General features: G+C 36.6%; 1 protein-coding gene across 1 annotated transcript; it reads right to left on the reverse strand.

Moving 5' to 3' along the window:
* Positions 1-1,149: 1,149 nt before the first annotated feature.
* LOC103408289 (uncharacterized protein At4g22758-like) lies at positions 1,150-2,128 on the reverse strand. Its single transcript, XM_008347145.4, has 2 exons — positions 1,686-2,128; positions 1,150-1,571 (listed from the first exon to the last, which is right to left on the reverse strand). Exons 1-2 carry the CDS (start codon positions 2,005-2,007, stop codon positions 1,408-1,410), a joined length of 486 nt encoding a protein of 161 aa, XP_008345367.1. The 5' UTR covers positions 2,008-2,128; the 3' UTR covers positions 1,150-1,407.
* Positions 2,129-15,852: the final 13,724 nt, after the last annotated feature.

Raw genomic sequence — 15,852 nt, forward strand, 5'->3', positions numbered from 1 at the left:
ACTTATCACTTTTCTCCTTAGACTATAGGTTTTTATCCCACCTTAGGTTTTACCATAGCGAGATTTTGTGAGTTTGACTACCAATGCTTATTCCTTTTGTTTTGAGACTCGCATTCACACGTTATGCCTATGGACGACTTCATCAACTATTTCCATATTTGCCTGAAGATCGGATGCATCTACTGCTTGAGTATTTACACACTAAAGAGAGAGTGTTGTGAATACTATTAGCACATGTGAGATTGTGCAAATCCTAAGGAGTGATAAATTAGGAATCCTTCGGGATCTAAAAGATTTTTCCTATTATACTTGTATTACTTGAAAAACAATTGTTCTCTTATTCTTATTACTATAAATAAAGACACAAGGCATGAGAAATAACATACATAATTACTCGAGCCCTTCTCCATCTCTTCTCTATGCCCCCACCTTCCCTTTCTCTCTAAATATTGGCCACAACAAATCCTATTTAATCTTAAAAAGAATACAATTAGGTGCCGTTTAACATGTGAGACCGTCAAAATCACTTTGTAGCAGGACGTTAATTTCTCTTTCTACTACCTGAATTGAGAAGAACGTTAATTTCATAACGTGACAAAAGTTCTTTGGTCTATTCAACCATGAATACAGAGAGGTCAAATAAACTGTAAATTTCATGATAACTCTGACAAAAGTTATGGTTGTCATAGAGGAATTTAGGGTAAATTTGGCGAGTTTTGGGTTTTTTTATTTATTTATTTTTATTTTTTTTTATTTTTTGGTAACATGCTAGAGCGAATGTTTGTGTTTTCAAATTCTCAAATTTAAAATTTTGTTGTATTTTTTAAATTTGAGAATTTAAAAAATTGGTTGGAAAGACCAAAAGAGCCTTTGTCATGCTGGCAAAATTAATACCCCCTTTCAACCTAGTTGACAGTATCGGGTAATGCGGAACACGAATAATGAGTACGTGAAATTTTGTGTAAAATAGTGTGGACATAACTGAATATAAACCTAATCAAGATTAGGCATCTATTTACCACCAAAATATGGAGAAATTTTCCAATGTGATCGGTACACGGGGTGGTACATCATGTGTCACTATAAAAATGGTGGGATATGTGTGCTAAAAGTTAATAACTTAAAAAATAAAATTTCTCACCACTCCTATTAAAACAAGTAGTGTACCATTTATGTTCCCGTCACAACTAAAAATTTCTCCAAAATATGAGCCTAAGGAAGACAACCAAGCCATCGAGCTACCCACATTGGTGCACTTCAACCCAAAAGAAGCCAAAGTACAACAACAGCTCCTGGAAAAAGTAATATATTGCAAGGGAAGTGATTTTCGCACTGGCCTATCTCACACTCTTTTAACAAAAGAGAAAACTTGTTATTACAAACAAGCATATTTTTTCGATGAAATATTTACAGCAAGAAATCCATGAGCTTTATCCATGAAAATTGATAACTGATTGCCCTCTTTGCTTCCTCAGAGCAATTACACAGACCGACGGGGGGCTTTGACTTTGAGCAGCACAAAAAGAAATTCCTAGACCCCAACTTTATCAACTTCTCATCTCCTTTCAAACCTGCACCGTCGTTAAAAGTAAAGAAGTTGATAGGCAACAAGTTAATAAAAACAAAAGGCAGAGACTTGCATGCAAAATCACAAATATATATTGTTTATATTGCTTAGTGCTTACTCTCCAAGCTGAATTGCGAGTAGTGAAGCTCAAAACGGTGCGGATCAGTCTCCTTTACCAACGGCCTTCTCTTCTCCCTCACGTAAATCTCTACAGCTGCCTTGATCAAATCCCGGACTGTGTTTTCCGGCGACATCACCACCTGCACAGGCCCTAAGCTCCTCTCGATCGTCACGTTCAGAAGCAACTTCGTCATCCTTCGGTAGGTCTCCGGCGCTGGCCAAAGCTTCACTGGGACAGAGATGAGGCCTCCTCGATGCCGGACGAGTTTGCCGCTGTGCCTCTCGGGCGGAAACGTATGAAGCGCCGTCTTGGAGATCATAGTTTATGAAGAATGAAGAATGCAGTTAAGGTGTTATTGAAATGCTTGTGTGAGGGTGGCGGAGTGAATATCAGAGTGTTTGGCCAGATGTGGAGAGCTTCAGAGAAGCAGAGAGACTTACATCCAAGGTTTATGACATGGAAAGGTTAAAATAGGGTAAGCAAGAAGCTTCCTAGAAGCAACGTACCTACAATACATCCCTAGAGTTTGAGATTATTACAACGTTTAAAAAGTAGGAAACAAGTAAAGGAAACTTTAGATTCGGTCCTTAGTCATTAAAACTCTTTGACTAAAATTTGAATAGTATTCAAATTTTAATCAAAGTTCTTTGACTTTTTACACCTCATTATATTACTATTAATATATATATATATATTTTAAATATATTTGACATTAATTGTTTGACATTTTATGAGAGGGCGGATCCATGGCACAATAAAAAAAAACACAAAATTTTGGCACTTGTTTTTTTCTTTGCCGCGTGCGGGGGGGGGGGGGGGGGGGAGGGGCGTGGGATCTTTACACTTATAATGGTTGAGATGTAATCTAATTAGTTAAATTTTATAATTTAAATAATTATCCATTAAAAAGAAAATCCTTATTTAAGATTTTGTTTTCTCTCTCACTCACTCTTTAATCTCCTATTTTCTATTAATTGTCCTTCCTTCTACCTCCGCTCTATTTGTTTCATTAATTCTCCACATTATATAGGTTCTAGATTTTCCACCATTTTTCCTCCCGTTGAGACCAAATGAAACTTAATACTTTAGTTTGTATGAATGAATGATCTGTGGTTATTGTTTTTTTCGTGTTTTTCCTTTCCTGCCAGCTTTTTCAATAGAGAATCAGTGGGGGAGATGAGTATAGTAAAGCCAAAAATTATTTGCAATGCCCAGAAAATGTAATAACTTTCTTATTATTTACCAGGGGACTGCGAAAAAAATATAGTAGTATTTTTCAAGAGGATTGCGAAGTTCTCATCTTGCCAATTTAAAATCTAAATGGTTGAGTTTGATTATGTTGATCAATGAATGATATGCATATATAATTTGATTGAGTAATTCTGAACGGAATGGAACAAATCAATGATTTTAAGAAAATCCTAATGAGAAAAAAACTCCGATTGTAGTGTAAATAGAAATTGAAATAGATGTTATGAGCGATTAGCATTAGGGTTTTACAGGATGTGGGAAAAAAAATCTGATTGTAGAGTACATAGAAATTGAAATAAAATTCTGATTGTACTTATGTGACCGTTAAGATAAGGGGAAAAAGGGAAGGAGAAACAAATAATGACAAGCACATCTCTAAGTGAAAATAATAAGATAGCAGTGAAGACAAATGGAGAATAAAAAAAAAAAAAAAAACTAATGAAAAAGGTTTGAAAACTTTGAGTTTTAATGATAAGGACAAAATAAAGGGTAAAGTGAATAGTACCATGATTGACTTTTTAGTGTAAAAATATGGTTTTTCGTTAAAGTGAACAGTACTGGGTGTTTTTCGTTAAAGTTCCCTAAAAAAAAAGGAACTTTAACGAAAAACTTCCGGTACTGTTCACTTTAACGAAAAACCACATTTTTACACTAAAAAGTCAATCCTGATACTATTCATTTTACCCTTTATTTTGTCCTTATTGTTAAAACTCAAAAGTTTTCAAACTCTTTTCATTAGTTTTCCTTAAAAAATATGCAAGAGGACCAATACGAAGAGAACAGGAGAAGAAATAAGAAAGAGTTGAATGGGAAATTAAGAGATGTCAGAGTTAATGAAAAACAGGGGCGAGACGATAAAGTCTTAATTAAGGATTTTCTTTTCAATACATAATTATTTGAATTATAAAATAATGTGGACTAATAAAATTACATCTCAACGATTAAAAGATGGCTAATATAATTGTCTAAAATTTGTGCCAAATCTTGTGTAAAAAATATGGTGTCATGGATTTGCCCTCTTTTATGAGATTTATAATCCCACATTGTGTGTATATATATGTGACAACCCGTCCCAAATCTTACGTTTTTACAAAATTTAAAAGTGTGATTTTATGAAAATGCCCTTCAAGGATGAGGTTTTGACTTCCGTTGACAACGTATAGCGAGGTATATGAATTAATCCATTAGCGTTTTCCTAAAATACTTTTGTTTTGGTCACTATTTATATATTTTTCAAATGTATTTATTTTATTTATCATTTAGTGATTTTTAAAAGAGTTGAAAAAGGAGGAAAGAAGAAGAGGGGAAACAGAAAGGGAAGAGAGATGGGTTGTTGCCCAATCGAAAGAGAAGCTTGATGGCCAACCAAAAAGAAGAGAGAAGTGAGGTACGAATCAGAGAAGGGAAAGGAGAGGAAATGAGGGAAGCAGAAAATGAGGGAACCAGCGGGTCGGGTCGGAGAATGTCTTGCGAAACCTGTATGTTGACCTGACAGCAACAACCTCAAATTCAGGCGATTTTCAGGCGAGATGAGGTCCACCACCATCAGTAAACATCCTCTCGTAGTCCTTCCTGCAATTTCCACCTCAAACGCGAATGGGTTTGACCTCGGTTTGGTGAAGAACCCACGGTGGGTGTCCCGAAGCCACGACAGTGGATTCCGCTGTTTCTGCAAGTTCCTCCATCGGCCACCACCCTCGTTCACCTTCTTTGGAGGTTAGAAGCAAGGCCCAAACAAGTTTGGGGACAGTGGAGTTGCAAATTTGGCGAATCGAAACTCACCCAAATTCTAGGGTTTTTCGGCGGGTTTGATGAAATTGGAGCCTTTCCAGGCCAAATGAGACTTAGTCATAGGTATGAAGTCTACTCTACTCTTTGAGATCTTCAATTTTGTAATTTTTGAGAATTTTTAAAAATAGGTGAATTTTCCGGCAAGTCGGGACGACCGACCGCCACCCGTGGCGGTGCGTGCCGCGGCACGTGGCCTGTGGGCCAATGCTGTTTTATTTAAGTGCTATTATATGCCCTGGGTTCATAATTGATATCCGTATGACGTAATTTCATTATTTGGGCTTAGTTTCATTTCGACACGTGAATAGGTCAAAATATGAATCGACGATCCAACCGTTGGATCGTCACCAAACTTTAATAAATTATAGTTCATAATATTTGAGGATCATAGGAACTTACGGATCGGGAATCCGACATAGGGATCTTTCAGAATTGGATTTGTAAGTTTATAAAATAAATGTTAACCGTCACTTAGTTTTGGGCAATTGACGGAGATCCGACCGTTGAATTGTAATGAAATTTTAGTATGTTATTCTAGAAGTATAATGTGGATCTTTGGAGGTTGCGAATTAGAAATCTAAGATACGGATCTTCCGAATTGAGTTTTACAGGGTTGTGGACCTAACCGTCGATCGAAGATCGACGGTTGACTTGTAGTCAATGGGTCTCAAACTATTTTAGAACGTCCTTGAGGATGTCCTTTATGTGAATGATGTATTCTATTGATAAGAGTTCCGAGATGTGATTCTATAATTGACCACAGGCGCCAATCGTTCGGGACGCCTTGATGTGCGTGCTAGGGAACCATAGCGTGGACTCGAGGTGAGTGAGTCTTTTCCTTTCCATCGTATATTATATATATATATATATATATATATATATATATATATATATATATATATATATACATATGTGATTGATAATTCCATAAACGTATATAATTGATTATGGCTTACGATACTGTGAATGCTTTGAAATAATTATTGTGAACTACGAATGGCTTGATCCCTATTTAGGGTACGTAGGCAGTCTAACGAGACGTTAGATGCAGCTATATAAGAAATTAGATTAAATAATTGAGACAATAGCCTTGTTTAAGGAATTGAGCAATGTGAGGGATATTGGTGAAAAATGTGCGTTTTAACTTTATGTTTTGGTGATTAATAGTTAGTACACTGTATTATATAATTAGAAATATTATGAAATGTTTTAATTTTATATTTTATCATGGCATATCCATACGTATATTCCTAGCACATAATTATTGTGAACGCTCTGAAGTGCAAAGGTGAAAGCAGGACTCACATGTAAGTTCATGTAAGTTCAAGTAAGTATATGGTATTAGTTGAATTGATGGGGTTATGATATGACTACATTTACGTTTTAGGCAACTCCGACATTGTCGTACAGGTTGCAATAGTAGGAAACTCCGGCATTGTCATACATGTTTCCTACGAGTCGTACATGTTGTATTAGATGCATTTAAAGCTCATAAACCTGCACCCCGATGTTAGTGCTCCCGCCCGTAGCCAGGGCTTTCACGTGATGTTCACCTCCCGCACCATACGCTCATCTTGGATCCAAGTTAGGTGCATAGTCTTGTTGTACATACCACTATAGGTGGTTCCGACTCATAGGTGACCTGCGATCACTCACACAGCTTTCACGTGATTGTAGCACTAGAGCGTATACATTCACACCCAGGCCTGTCGTACAAACCACTACAGGTGGTTCTAACTCGTGTGCAGATGTAGTGTCGTACAGGTCACTAGAGGTGACTCCGGCTTATATGCTAGCAATGATTGATGAGCTATGATTTCATTCGTACAGGTCACTAGAGGTGACTCCGGCTTATGTGCTAGCAATGATAGATGAACTATGATTTCAGTCGTACAGGTCACTATAGGTGACTCCGACTTATATGCTAGCCACAATTGATGAGATATGTGATGAGATATGGATAAGTCGTACAAGTCACTATAGGTGACTCCGACTTATATGCTAGTCACGATTGATGAGATATGGATAAGTCGTACAAGTCATTATAGGTGACTCCGACTTATAAGCTAGCATATGTAATGAATACGTGATGAGCTAGCATATGTGATGAATATGTTATGAGCTAGCATATGTGATGAATATGTGATGAGCTAACATATGTGATGAAATATGTGATGAGATATGGGTAAGTCGTACAGGTCACCCTAGGTGACTCCGACTTGCGTACTAGTATGAGTTATTAATCGCATGATTATTTGATATTATTGATGAGATGTTGTGTTGTGGTATATTATGATTTTTTTTTGGAAATTATACGGGTGTTGTAGCGAGGGGTTATAATGTTTATATGGTTTCTATTAAAATCTTACTTACAGGGCCACTCAACCATGTCTTGTCTTCACCCTCCAGGTTTTATTAGCTGAGCTTTCTTATCGCTGAAGATTCGTGGCGAATCTTAGTATCGAAGACTATTTCGAGGGTACGATTCTTAATTCACTCTTCTATATTTGCTTATGCTCTAACGTCACGTGTGAAATGGATTCATTCCCGCTCACCGATGCACTCTAGTATTTAGGCACTCTTAGGTTTAAATTTATTCATATTTTTTCACATCATCACACTTTATGGCTACGTCACCTTCCAGGTGTCGGCCAACACAACTCGATTTGGAATCCTAGTGGACATTCTGGGTCGGGGTGTGTCAATATATAGGGGCAGAATCCATGGCAGCATATTTTTTACACAAGATTTGACTCACACTTTAGACCATTAGATTAGCCTACTTTTAATGGTTGAGATGTCATGGCAATTAATTTTTTTAAGTATTTAAAAAAATATACATTAGAAATTAAAATCTAAATTTGTTTAATTATGACTTTAATTCTCTCTCTTAAATAGTTAATTGTGTTTCGACTCTCTCATACTCCCCTTATCTTCCTTTTTTTCCTCTTCTTTGTCAATCCTCATATATATATATATATATATATATATATATATAGACCTTTTATGCAAAGGGAACTCCATTTTTTGAAAAAAATTGGGGATTAGATGTGGGGCCCACTCTACATCAAATTTTAACGATTCGAACTGGCTATTTTGTAAGTCTCGATTCATAGATCATCCTTGCAAAAATTAAATTCAATCCGAAACCATTTGCCTATTTAATTATTAAGATCAAATTTCATTGTTTCTTGTATAACAATGTATTCGTTCATTTATTTGAACCCAATTAGATGTCTTAAATATTTCCGATTGGCTAATATTTAGCAAGGATGATCTATGAGGTACAACTTAAAAAATAGACGGTTCGAATCATTAAAGTTCGATGTGATGTGGACCCCAACTAATCCCCATTTTTATTAAAAAAAATGGCTCTCTCTATCTCTCTCTCTATATATATATATATATATATATGTATGTATGTATGTATATGACATATAAATCTCAAACTTAAAATCCCTCATAATATTACAGTTAGAAACAAGTACAATAAAAAAATTTCAAACATTTTGATTGAATAAATGTATGGAAACAATGTACCAATATGAAATAATACATGACAAAAGAATGTACATAGTGTTAAAAAATGGGTACATTTTACTTATAAAATTTTACAAAAAAAAAAAAAGGGTACATTATTACATATAACAATATGTATATTTGTAAAGAAGAATGGGTACGTTATAAATAAATTATGTGTACAAATATAAGATCAAAAAAAATATGAGTATAAATGAAAATTTTAAAAATATGGTCACAAAAAGAATTAAATATATGTGTAAAAATTAAAACTAAAAAGAAAATTAGTACAATTTTGAAAAATTGGTTGCAAATTAAAATTGGGTACAAACTAAAAATAGAATTATATGATATAAAGTTTAGCCATAAATATATAATATACCTAATGTAAGGTTTCTAATACTAAATGAATATTTTAGAAATAAAATTTAATGATGCTGATACGTAAATATTATAATTGAAATAATGGCATTCATTAAAACCTAAAGACTTTCATTAAAAAAAATACAAATAAGTAAGGTTTTGATCAACAGAATGGAAGAAATAGGGATGAGAACCTAATTTCTCCATAAGTAAAACTATTTCTACTATCTCAACTAGCTATTGCATGCACAGAGAATGATCCAAATTGGCTTTATATTTTGATTATTCTCAATTGTGTTGGTTTGAGGAACCTTCGAACCTTATCCGTGATGTCCTATTTGATGACTGTGTAATCGTTCTTAACAATTTAATAAAATGATATCGTTTTTCAATCCCATTGAAGGTAACATGCACTTTTGTAAATGTGTTGCGAGTATCTTTTATATGGAACCTGATGCCACTTGCATTGGGGGTAGGCTAATTAAGGTTTTTAAGGTAGGGAGATATGAAGGTGGAAACGAGCAGCAACACACCCCAGCCACCTCTTAGTTTCGTGTCTGGTATAAGGTGTACGATGAGGAGGCACGCCTAAAACTTTGCACCCATTTATTTGGGTTTGTCCTCTCAACCATTGGGATTCTTGGGAATGCATATTCAATTTACTGTGGTTTTCAATGATGAAATTACACACCGTGCATACGGGTGCAAGTTGAATTGGAAATTTCGATTCCGACTGAATAAAACCATTGTTACCATTCCAAATCTGAACATTTCCAATTAGATTGGATGAGAATTAGAATGATACACGTATAGAGATTCCAACTATTATGTATTTATGATCTAAAATAATTGGATTACTATCCAAAAACTTACATATACGAAAGATTAAAAAAGAAAGATAAATTTCATATACGAAAAAAAATCGAGAATACCCAAAAACTTGTAAAACATATCAGTTCTAATTATATTCTGAGATACTCCGATTCCAAAAATTTAGAGCTTTAAAAATTATGACATGTCTGAAAATCATTCCTATGCATGATGAAATGTATATAACTTTGTGTACACTATCATTGAAAGCTATTATGATTCCTATTACACCATATCCATACACAAACTAAACTTGTTCTGTTTTCTCGTTAGAATTTAATGGGAATGAATCCATGACTTAACCTAATTTAGTTTAACTCATTTTCCCGTGCATGCAGCCTCACCAAGCGCAAACCATTCTCTCTCTCCTCAGAAATGGACAGACAAAAGATTATTTGTGAAAAAATAATCTCCCAAACCAGACAAACATGTACAATACAAAATGGTTGTGATTGGTGAAAATTTTTGGCATGTTCATCCAAATTAGGGAACATGTGATATTTGTGGAGAAAAAATAATCACAAAAATACAAAAGACGACACGTGAATTCTTTTTTGAAGAAGATGAGATTGTCCTCATTAAATGGGTATGGCACACAAATGTTCCCACACACAGTTCAACATTCCTGGAGGCTCGAGAAGTTGCCTACAACATCACTAAGCTCCTCTACTCATGATATGGAATAGTCAAAGGCATTAAAGATAGGTTTAATCACCAAATGCTATCTTTAATACTTTTCTGATTGAAGATTAACTCAAACGAGTAAGGAATTCTCATCACAATCAATAAAGGATACTTATTTGATAATCCCAAGATATTATCTCCTAAATAATATTTTGAGATAATTCTTTCCTCATCCATCCTACAGATGACACAACCTTGACTAATGGGAAGCCGCCATGTGCAGTGCAAAAGCCTAGCTTCATGGCCGGCCACCTCCTTATAAATATCTCATCTTCACTATTTACCAGTAAGCTTTTGCTATGCACTTAAGCCCTAAACACTCATTCTTTTTAGAGTTACTAACTTAGGCATCAAATATCCATTTATCAAACTCTCCCCCTTCCTAGGCCCGTGAAGCTTTGGCCTTGATAAACGGTATTTATTGTTTGTAGGTACAAACACAGCATATTTTTGCTACCACAAATTGGTGCTATCATTGATAGCCTGATTTTCATAGTCGGAGAAGAATCTTGCATTTTTTTTTTTGGAATTTTCTGTTACGTTGAATTTCCTAGAAAAGTTACTTGATCACTTTTTCCTAGAAAAATTGATCAATTTTCTTTGGAATTTTCCAGATGCTCCTGGTCATTCAATTTTTCCTAGAAAAGTTACTTGATCAATCCTCAAGGAAATGATGCAATGGTTGGAAATTTCGAAACCAAGATGAAAGGAACACCCTACGTCGAAGGATACGGATCGGAGGAGAAAAACCAAGACGCGACCTTGCACCGACGATCTTTAAGGCTCAATGCGACAACAGAATGAGCCTTACCACCATGGAGCACCACTACCACTGTGGCCACTGCCCAGTAGCCAACGACAAAGACATAGGTGCACAATGACGTAGCAGCTACCCTCGAGCATGAGTCACAAGAGCATTCAACACATGTTGCCGATGCCCAGGCGGCCTAGACCCAAACCAACACAGCAAAAGCTACAAACCATGCAACCCAGGTGGCCTAGGCCTAAACAGCACAACATGCCTTTCTCACCCAAGCTCAACACACTCTAGCCCATGGCTAGGCGGACCAAGCTAACTAGGCTTAGCGTTCACAAGCTCGACTCGCTTTGCCAACCCAACTCCCACTCTAGACCAGTCATAAGCTGGTTTAGCTAACCCAACTCCACATCATTGAACCAACTTCGACTCAGGCCAAACTATTTTTTAGACGTCGATTGAACTAGGGGTATATTCACCCTATTTTTCTATAGGTTTGGCTCATTTGCGCCTGAATTTTGCACCTACAACTCATTACACTTCCATCACTTACGGAGATGCCCATCATCCTAGCTCTTCTACCCTAAATGGCGATTAACACTTGTCCAAGCAAGTCTCAGATTTAACAAGCGCCCTCGCGCAACAAACAACCTTGGTGAATCAATTGCGATAGCACATCGAGACGCAGCACGTCCCGGATGAGGTGTCCCAAAGTTGGATACGGGAAGATGATCGTGACTCTTTCCAGCCATGTCCTGGCAAACAGCCACTAAACAAGCCACGAACCAAGCATTATGACAGTGTGCACTCTCATCTCGATCCACGAAAAAACATTTCCTCTCACCTTAGCACGCAGAGGAGTGTTCGCACTCGAATTAGTTCATAAGCCAGTGTACATTCATGGTTGCGTCCACACTCCGACGAGCATTCCGAATATTTTAGGCAAAACGTCCATTCACGGCTAGGCCTGCAAGGAGATCCTCATAACATGCATCGGAGTAGGTAGAACGACGGACCAAATAAGCACCAGCACAGTCCGGCTTGATTTCAAGTAACAGCTCATGCCAATCGCTACTATGAGTAGCTTGTTCACCAACTAGAGACGAACCACGTACACCAGTGCTGCGGCACAGACGAAATGATAGCTAGAAGAGCAGTACAGACTAGCAGATTGACACCAGGGGTAGCCGAAAGCTCCGTTGCCCTAGTAGAGGCAAATCCAAGAGGAAGTAGAGAAACATCTAGTAGAGCAATTACATGGATTCCAACGCATTGAGACCACCGATGAAGCCCTTTAGATGAGCAAGGTCAACATAAGCAGGTCACCATTCACAAACGAGATTAAGCAGACGGAGCCACCACGCAAGTTCAACCTGCCACATTTTACCCTCTTCAATTGAGATGAAGATCTGGAGAGGCACCTAAAGCACTATTGCAATACAATGATCTTCTATAAGAACAATGATGCGCTCATATGCAAGATCTTTGCCACGGCTTTACAAGGTAAGATACAAGACTAGTTTCACACTTGCCATCGCGGTTCATCCATATTTTCAATGAACTTTCCTTGGTCTTCACTAAAGTCTCCATCCTTTATTTCTCAGAGCGCAAGTGCAGATATCTTGGCTCGAGCCAGCGTAAGTTGTGGCTTTTTACCACCCAGCTCTAAGCCTCATCTTACCTAATATTCAACTCGCGTTGAGCCAACTTATGGCCTTAGCCAACTACCTCATCGTGTTGCCACCACAACAGCCCATACTACCCTTCACGACAGCTACCCTACAATAGCACCCACTGGAAAAAAGAAGTAGAGGAAAAAAATTAAACACTTCTTACCTTGGTATGGCATGGAGGAAAAGACAACGATGACGATCAACTCTTCGCAAAGGCAAGCAAATAAGAAAACTATTCTCTCTTTCTTGTTGGCATGAGGGTACAATTTCCTCTAGCATATTCTTTCTTTCTTGTTGGGATAAAAATTGCCCTCTGAATTTATTTAACCCCTTACTTAAGAAAGGCTAAAATAAGTTCTAGAGTTAATTGGTTTCTCTTTCCTAGAAGACTTAAACTTTAAGTCAAAGTGGAGAATCTACATCAAATCAGGAAACAACTTTGCTTACCTACTCAGCTTGGGATTTCTACACCTACTACCCTTTTATGCATGCAACTTAGCAGGTGTGGGGGCATTGGTGGAGCCAAAAATAGTCCCAAAAATCCAAAAGACGACATATAGACTTTTCCCAAAGAAGACGAGATTGCCCTCCCTCAATGGGCAAGGCACATAATGTTCTCACGCGCAGTTCAACATCTTTGGTGGCTTGAGCAACTGCCAACAACATCACCAAGCTCCCCTACTCATGGCATGGAAAAGTCAATGGCATTAAAGGTAGGATTAATCACCAAATCCTATCTTTAATACATTCTTATTTGAAGATCAACTCAAACAAGTAAATAAGCCTTATCACAATCAATCATGGATACTTATTTGATAATCTCAAGATATTATCTACTAATTCATATTAGGGGTGGGTTCAAAAAACCAAAAAACTGGAAGAAAAAAAAGGACCGAACACCAAACTGAAACTGAAAAATCGAAAACCGAAAAAGAAAAAACCGAACCAAACCTTATTGGTTTGGTTTCAATTTTGGAGGTTTAGCAACCGAACTGAACCGAACTAAATTCCTTTACACTTTATGAATATATGCCCATGATGTTTCTTTTGTGAAATTTGTTGCTAAGAACTAAGTCTAGGGCTTTTTCAAGGAGCATACTTGGTTCAATTAGGGAGGATATTTCATTGGTTATAGAGGAAAGTTTTGGAAGGCTTTGGAACTTGGAAGAGCTTCTCTATTTGTTTGCTTTTTGAATGGATAGTGTGATAATTTTTCTTTGTAATTGAGGTTGTTGATAGAATAGGATTGGTCTTGTATATGTACAACTAGCTTCCCACCTTCCCACTTTCCCCATTTTCTTATTATTATATTACCAATGCAAGCCTCTTTTATAAATTCTATAGTAAAAAATGTTCAAGTTTTATAAAATAAAATAAATAAATAAACCAAAATCGTACCAAAACAGAACCGAAAAAACCGAAATAAAATTGAACGAAACCGAAGTTTTGGCTCGGTTTTGGTTTTTGCAAAAAACCGAACCAAATGAAACCGAACCCACCCCTAATTCATATCTTGGGATAATTCTTTCCTCATCCATCCAACGAATGTTACAAACTTGGCCAATGGAAAGCCGCCATGTGTAGAGAAAAACCCTAACCCCATGGCGGTCACCGCCCTATAAATACCTCATCTCCACCATTTACTAGTAAGCTTTTGTTACGCACTTAAGCCCTAAACACTCATTCTTTTCAGAGTTACAGCCTTAAGCATTGGAGATCCGTTGGCTAAACTCTCTCTCCCCTTCCCCCTCCCCAACTACGTCATGGGAGCGTAGGCTTTGGCCTTGATCAAAGGTGTTTATTGTTTTGTAGATACAAATCCATCAAAACAAAAAATGATGGATTTTTTCTACCACATTATTAAAGTAAACGAAAATCAACTATATTAGGAAACAAACATTTAGTGTTGTTGTTGAAGAGGGAGGAGACTTTGCGAAACTGGTGCTAGCTTGTCGTGATGGTCCTACAGTGTAAAGGTATATATTTCACTTAGTAGTTAGTACCAAAAATTAAAACTAATCATGCCAAATCAATGCGTACAGAAATCAAATGACAATTACAAACTAATTGTTGGAGTCCAAAAATGTGCCCCAACACTAATCATGCTATTATATGTGTCACTTAGTAGTTAGTACTACAATGTGTGATATTCTCCTTCACTTATAAGTGAAAGGTCGTTTTAAGTTCAAATCTCGAGACTGACAATTTAGATACCTATTTATTCATACCACCCTTAGTGTAAAAATAAAAAATGCCATGTAAATCTGGTTCAGTTGTCAAATTTTTAATATTTCATAATACTGTAGATTTGAACCCCGTATTACAGATTTCGTTTTGTTCGTCATATTAATCACATCTAATATTTGAATTTGGTATGATTTTAACTTATGAGTCCTATTTATTTATTTTTCTCATGATTCAAACATTTTTGTGTCAGGTTCATCGTTTAAGCCCAAACGTTTATATGGTTGATTTTTTGATCTGGTTTTCAATGGAAGTCTCAATTTAACCTAAAAACCTGAAGCCATAAGCTCCACTATTAGAGCAAGTCAACCCTTCCACAAATGAGCTGAGCAACAGCCTATTTATCCTCCTATCCTCCCAAAAACCCACTCCACCTCATCCAATTAGCTAGCTCAAAGTAGAGGCCAGCTTCATGCCCAGCACAAAATGGACTGACCTAATAGTCCGCCTACATGACGCCAGGCTGACATTAGCCATGTCAATTAACTCTTTTTGCGGCTAGCGCATGGGAAACACGCTCGCATGGGCGCGTGTTCAAGAAAAAAAAAGTTAGATGATGTTATTGTTGGCCATGTGTCCACTTTTGGGCTATTGGATTTTCAATCTTTTGAAATCCAACGGTCCAGATTAATTAACTTGATAAAAATTGTTCAAAAATACAAAAAAAAATTAAAACAATTTTTTTTATATAAATGCCTAACCGTCTTCCACAAAAATTGTATTTTTGGATAATAACACGTGGCATGACAAAATTGTTTAAAATCCTACCCAAAATTAAAAAAAAAAAATTATTATTTTATAAAAAATTAATAATATTTTAATACAAATTGACTAGGCTATTCAGTTTAGTGGTGAAGATGCGCTTGGGGTTTTTAGGGGTGGAGTTGCTCTTAGAGTATCTCCACCAGTTGGTGGAAGATAAGGGTAAAGGCAACAATTGCCCTCCAACCCAAAAATAACCTCTCCAACAGTCCAATAAACCATAGGCAAGTGGTGGCCCAACCACTACTAG

This window comes from Malus domestica, chromosome 04 (genome assembly GCF_042453785.1).
Source record: "Malus domestica chromosome 04, GDT2T_hap1".
NCBI classification, from domain to species: domain Eukaryota; kingdom Viridiplantae; phylum Streptophyta; class Magnoliopsida; order Rosales; family Rosaceae; genus Malus; species Malus domestica.

Excerpts from the sequence above, each read along its gene's own strand:
- LOC103408289 (XM_008347145.4), bottom strand. The coding sequence starts at position 2,007 with ATGATCTCCAAGACGGCGCTTCATACGTTTCCGCCCGAGAGGCACAGC. Across the intron at positions 1,572-1,685 it reads CTCGCAATTCAGCTTGGAGA|GTTTGAAAGGAGATGAGAAG; the intron begins GTAAGCACTAAG and ends ACGACGGTGCAG.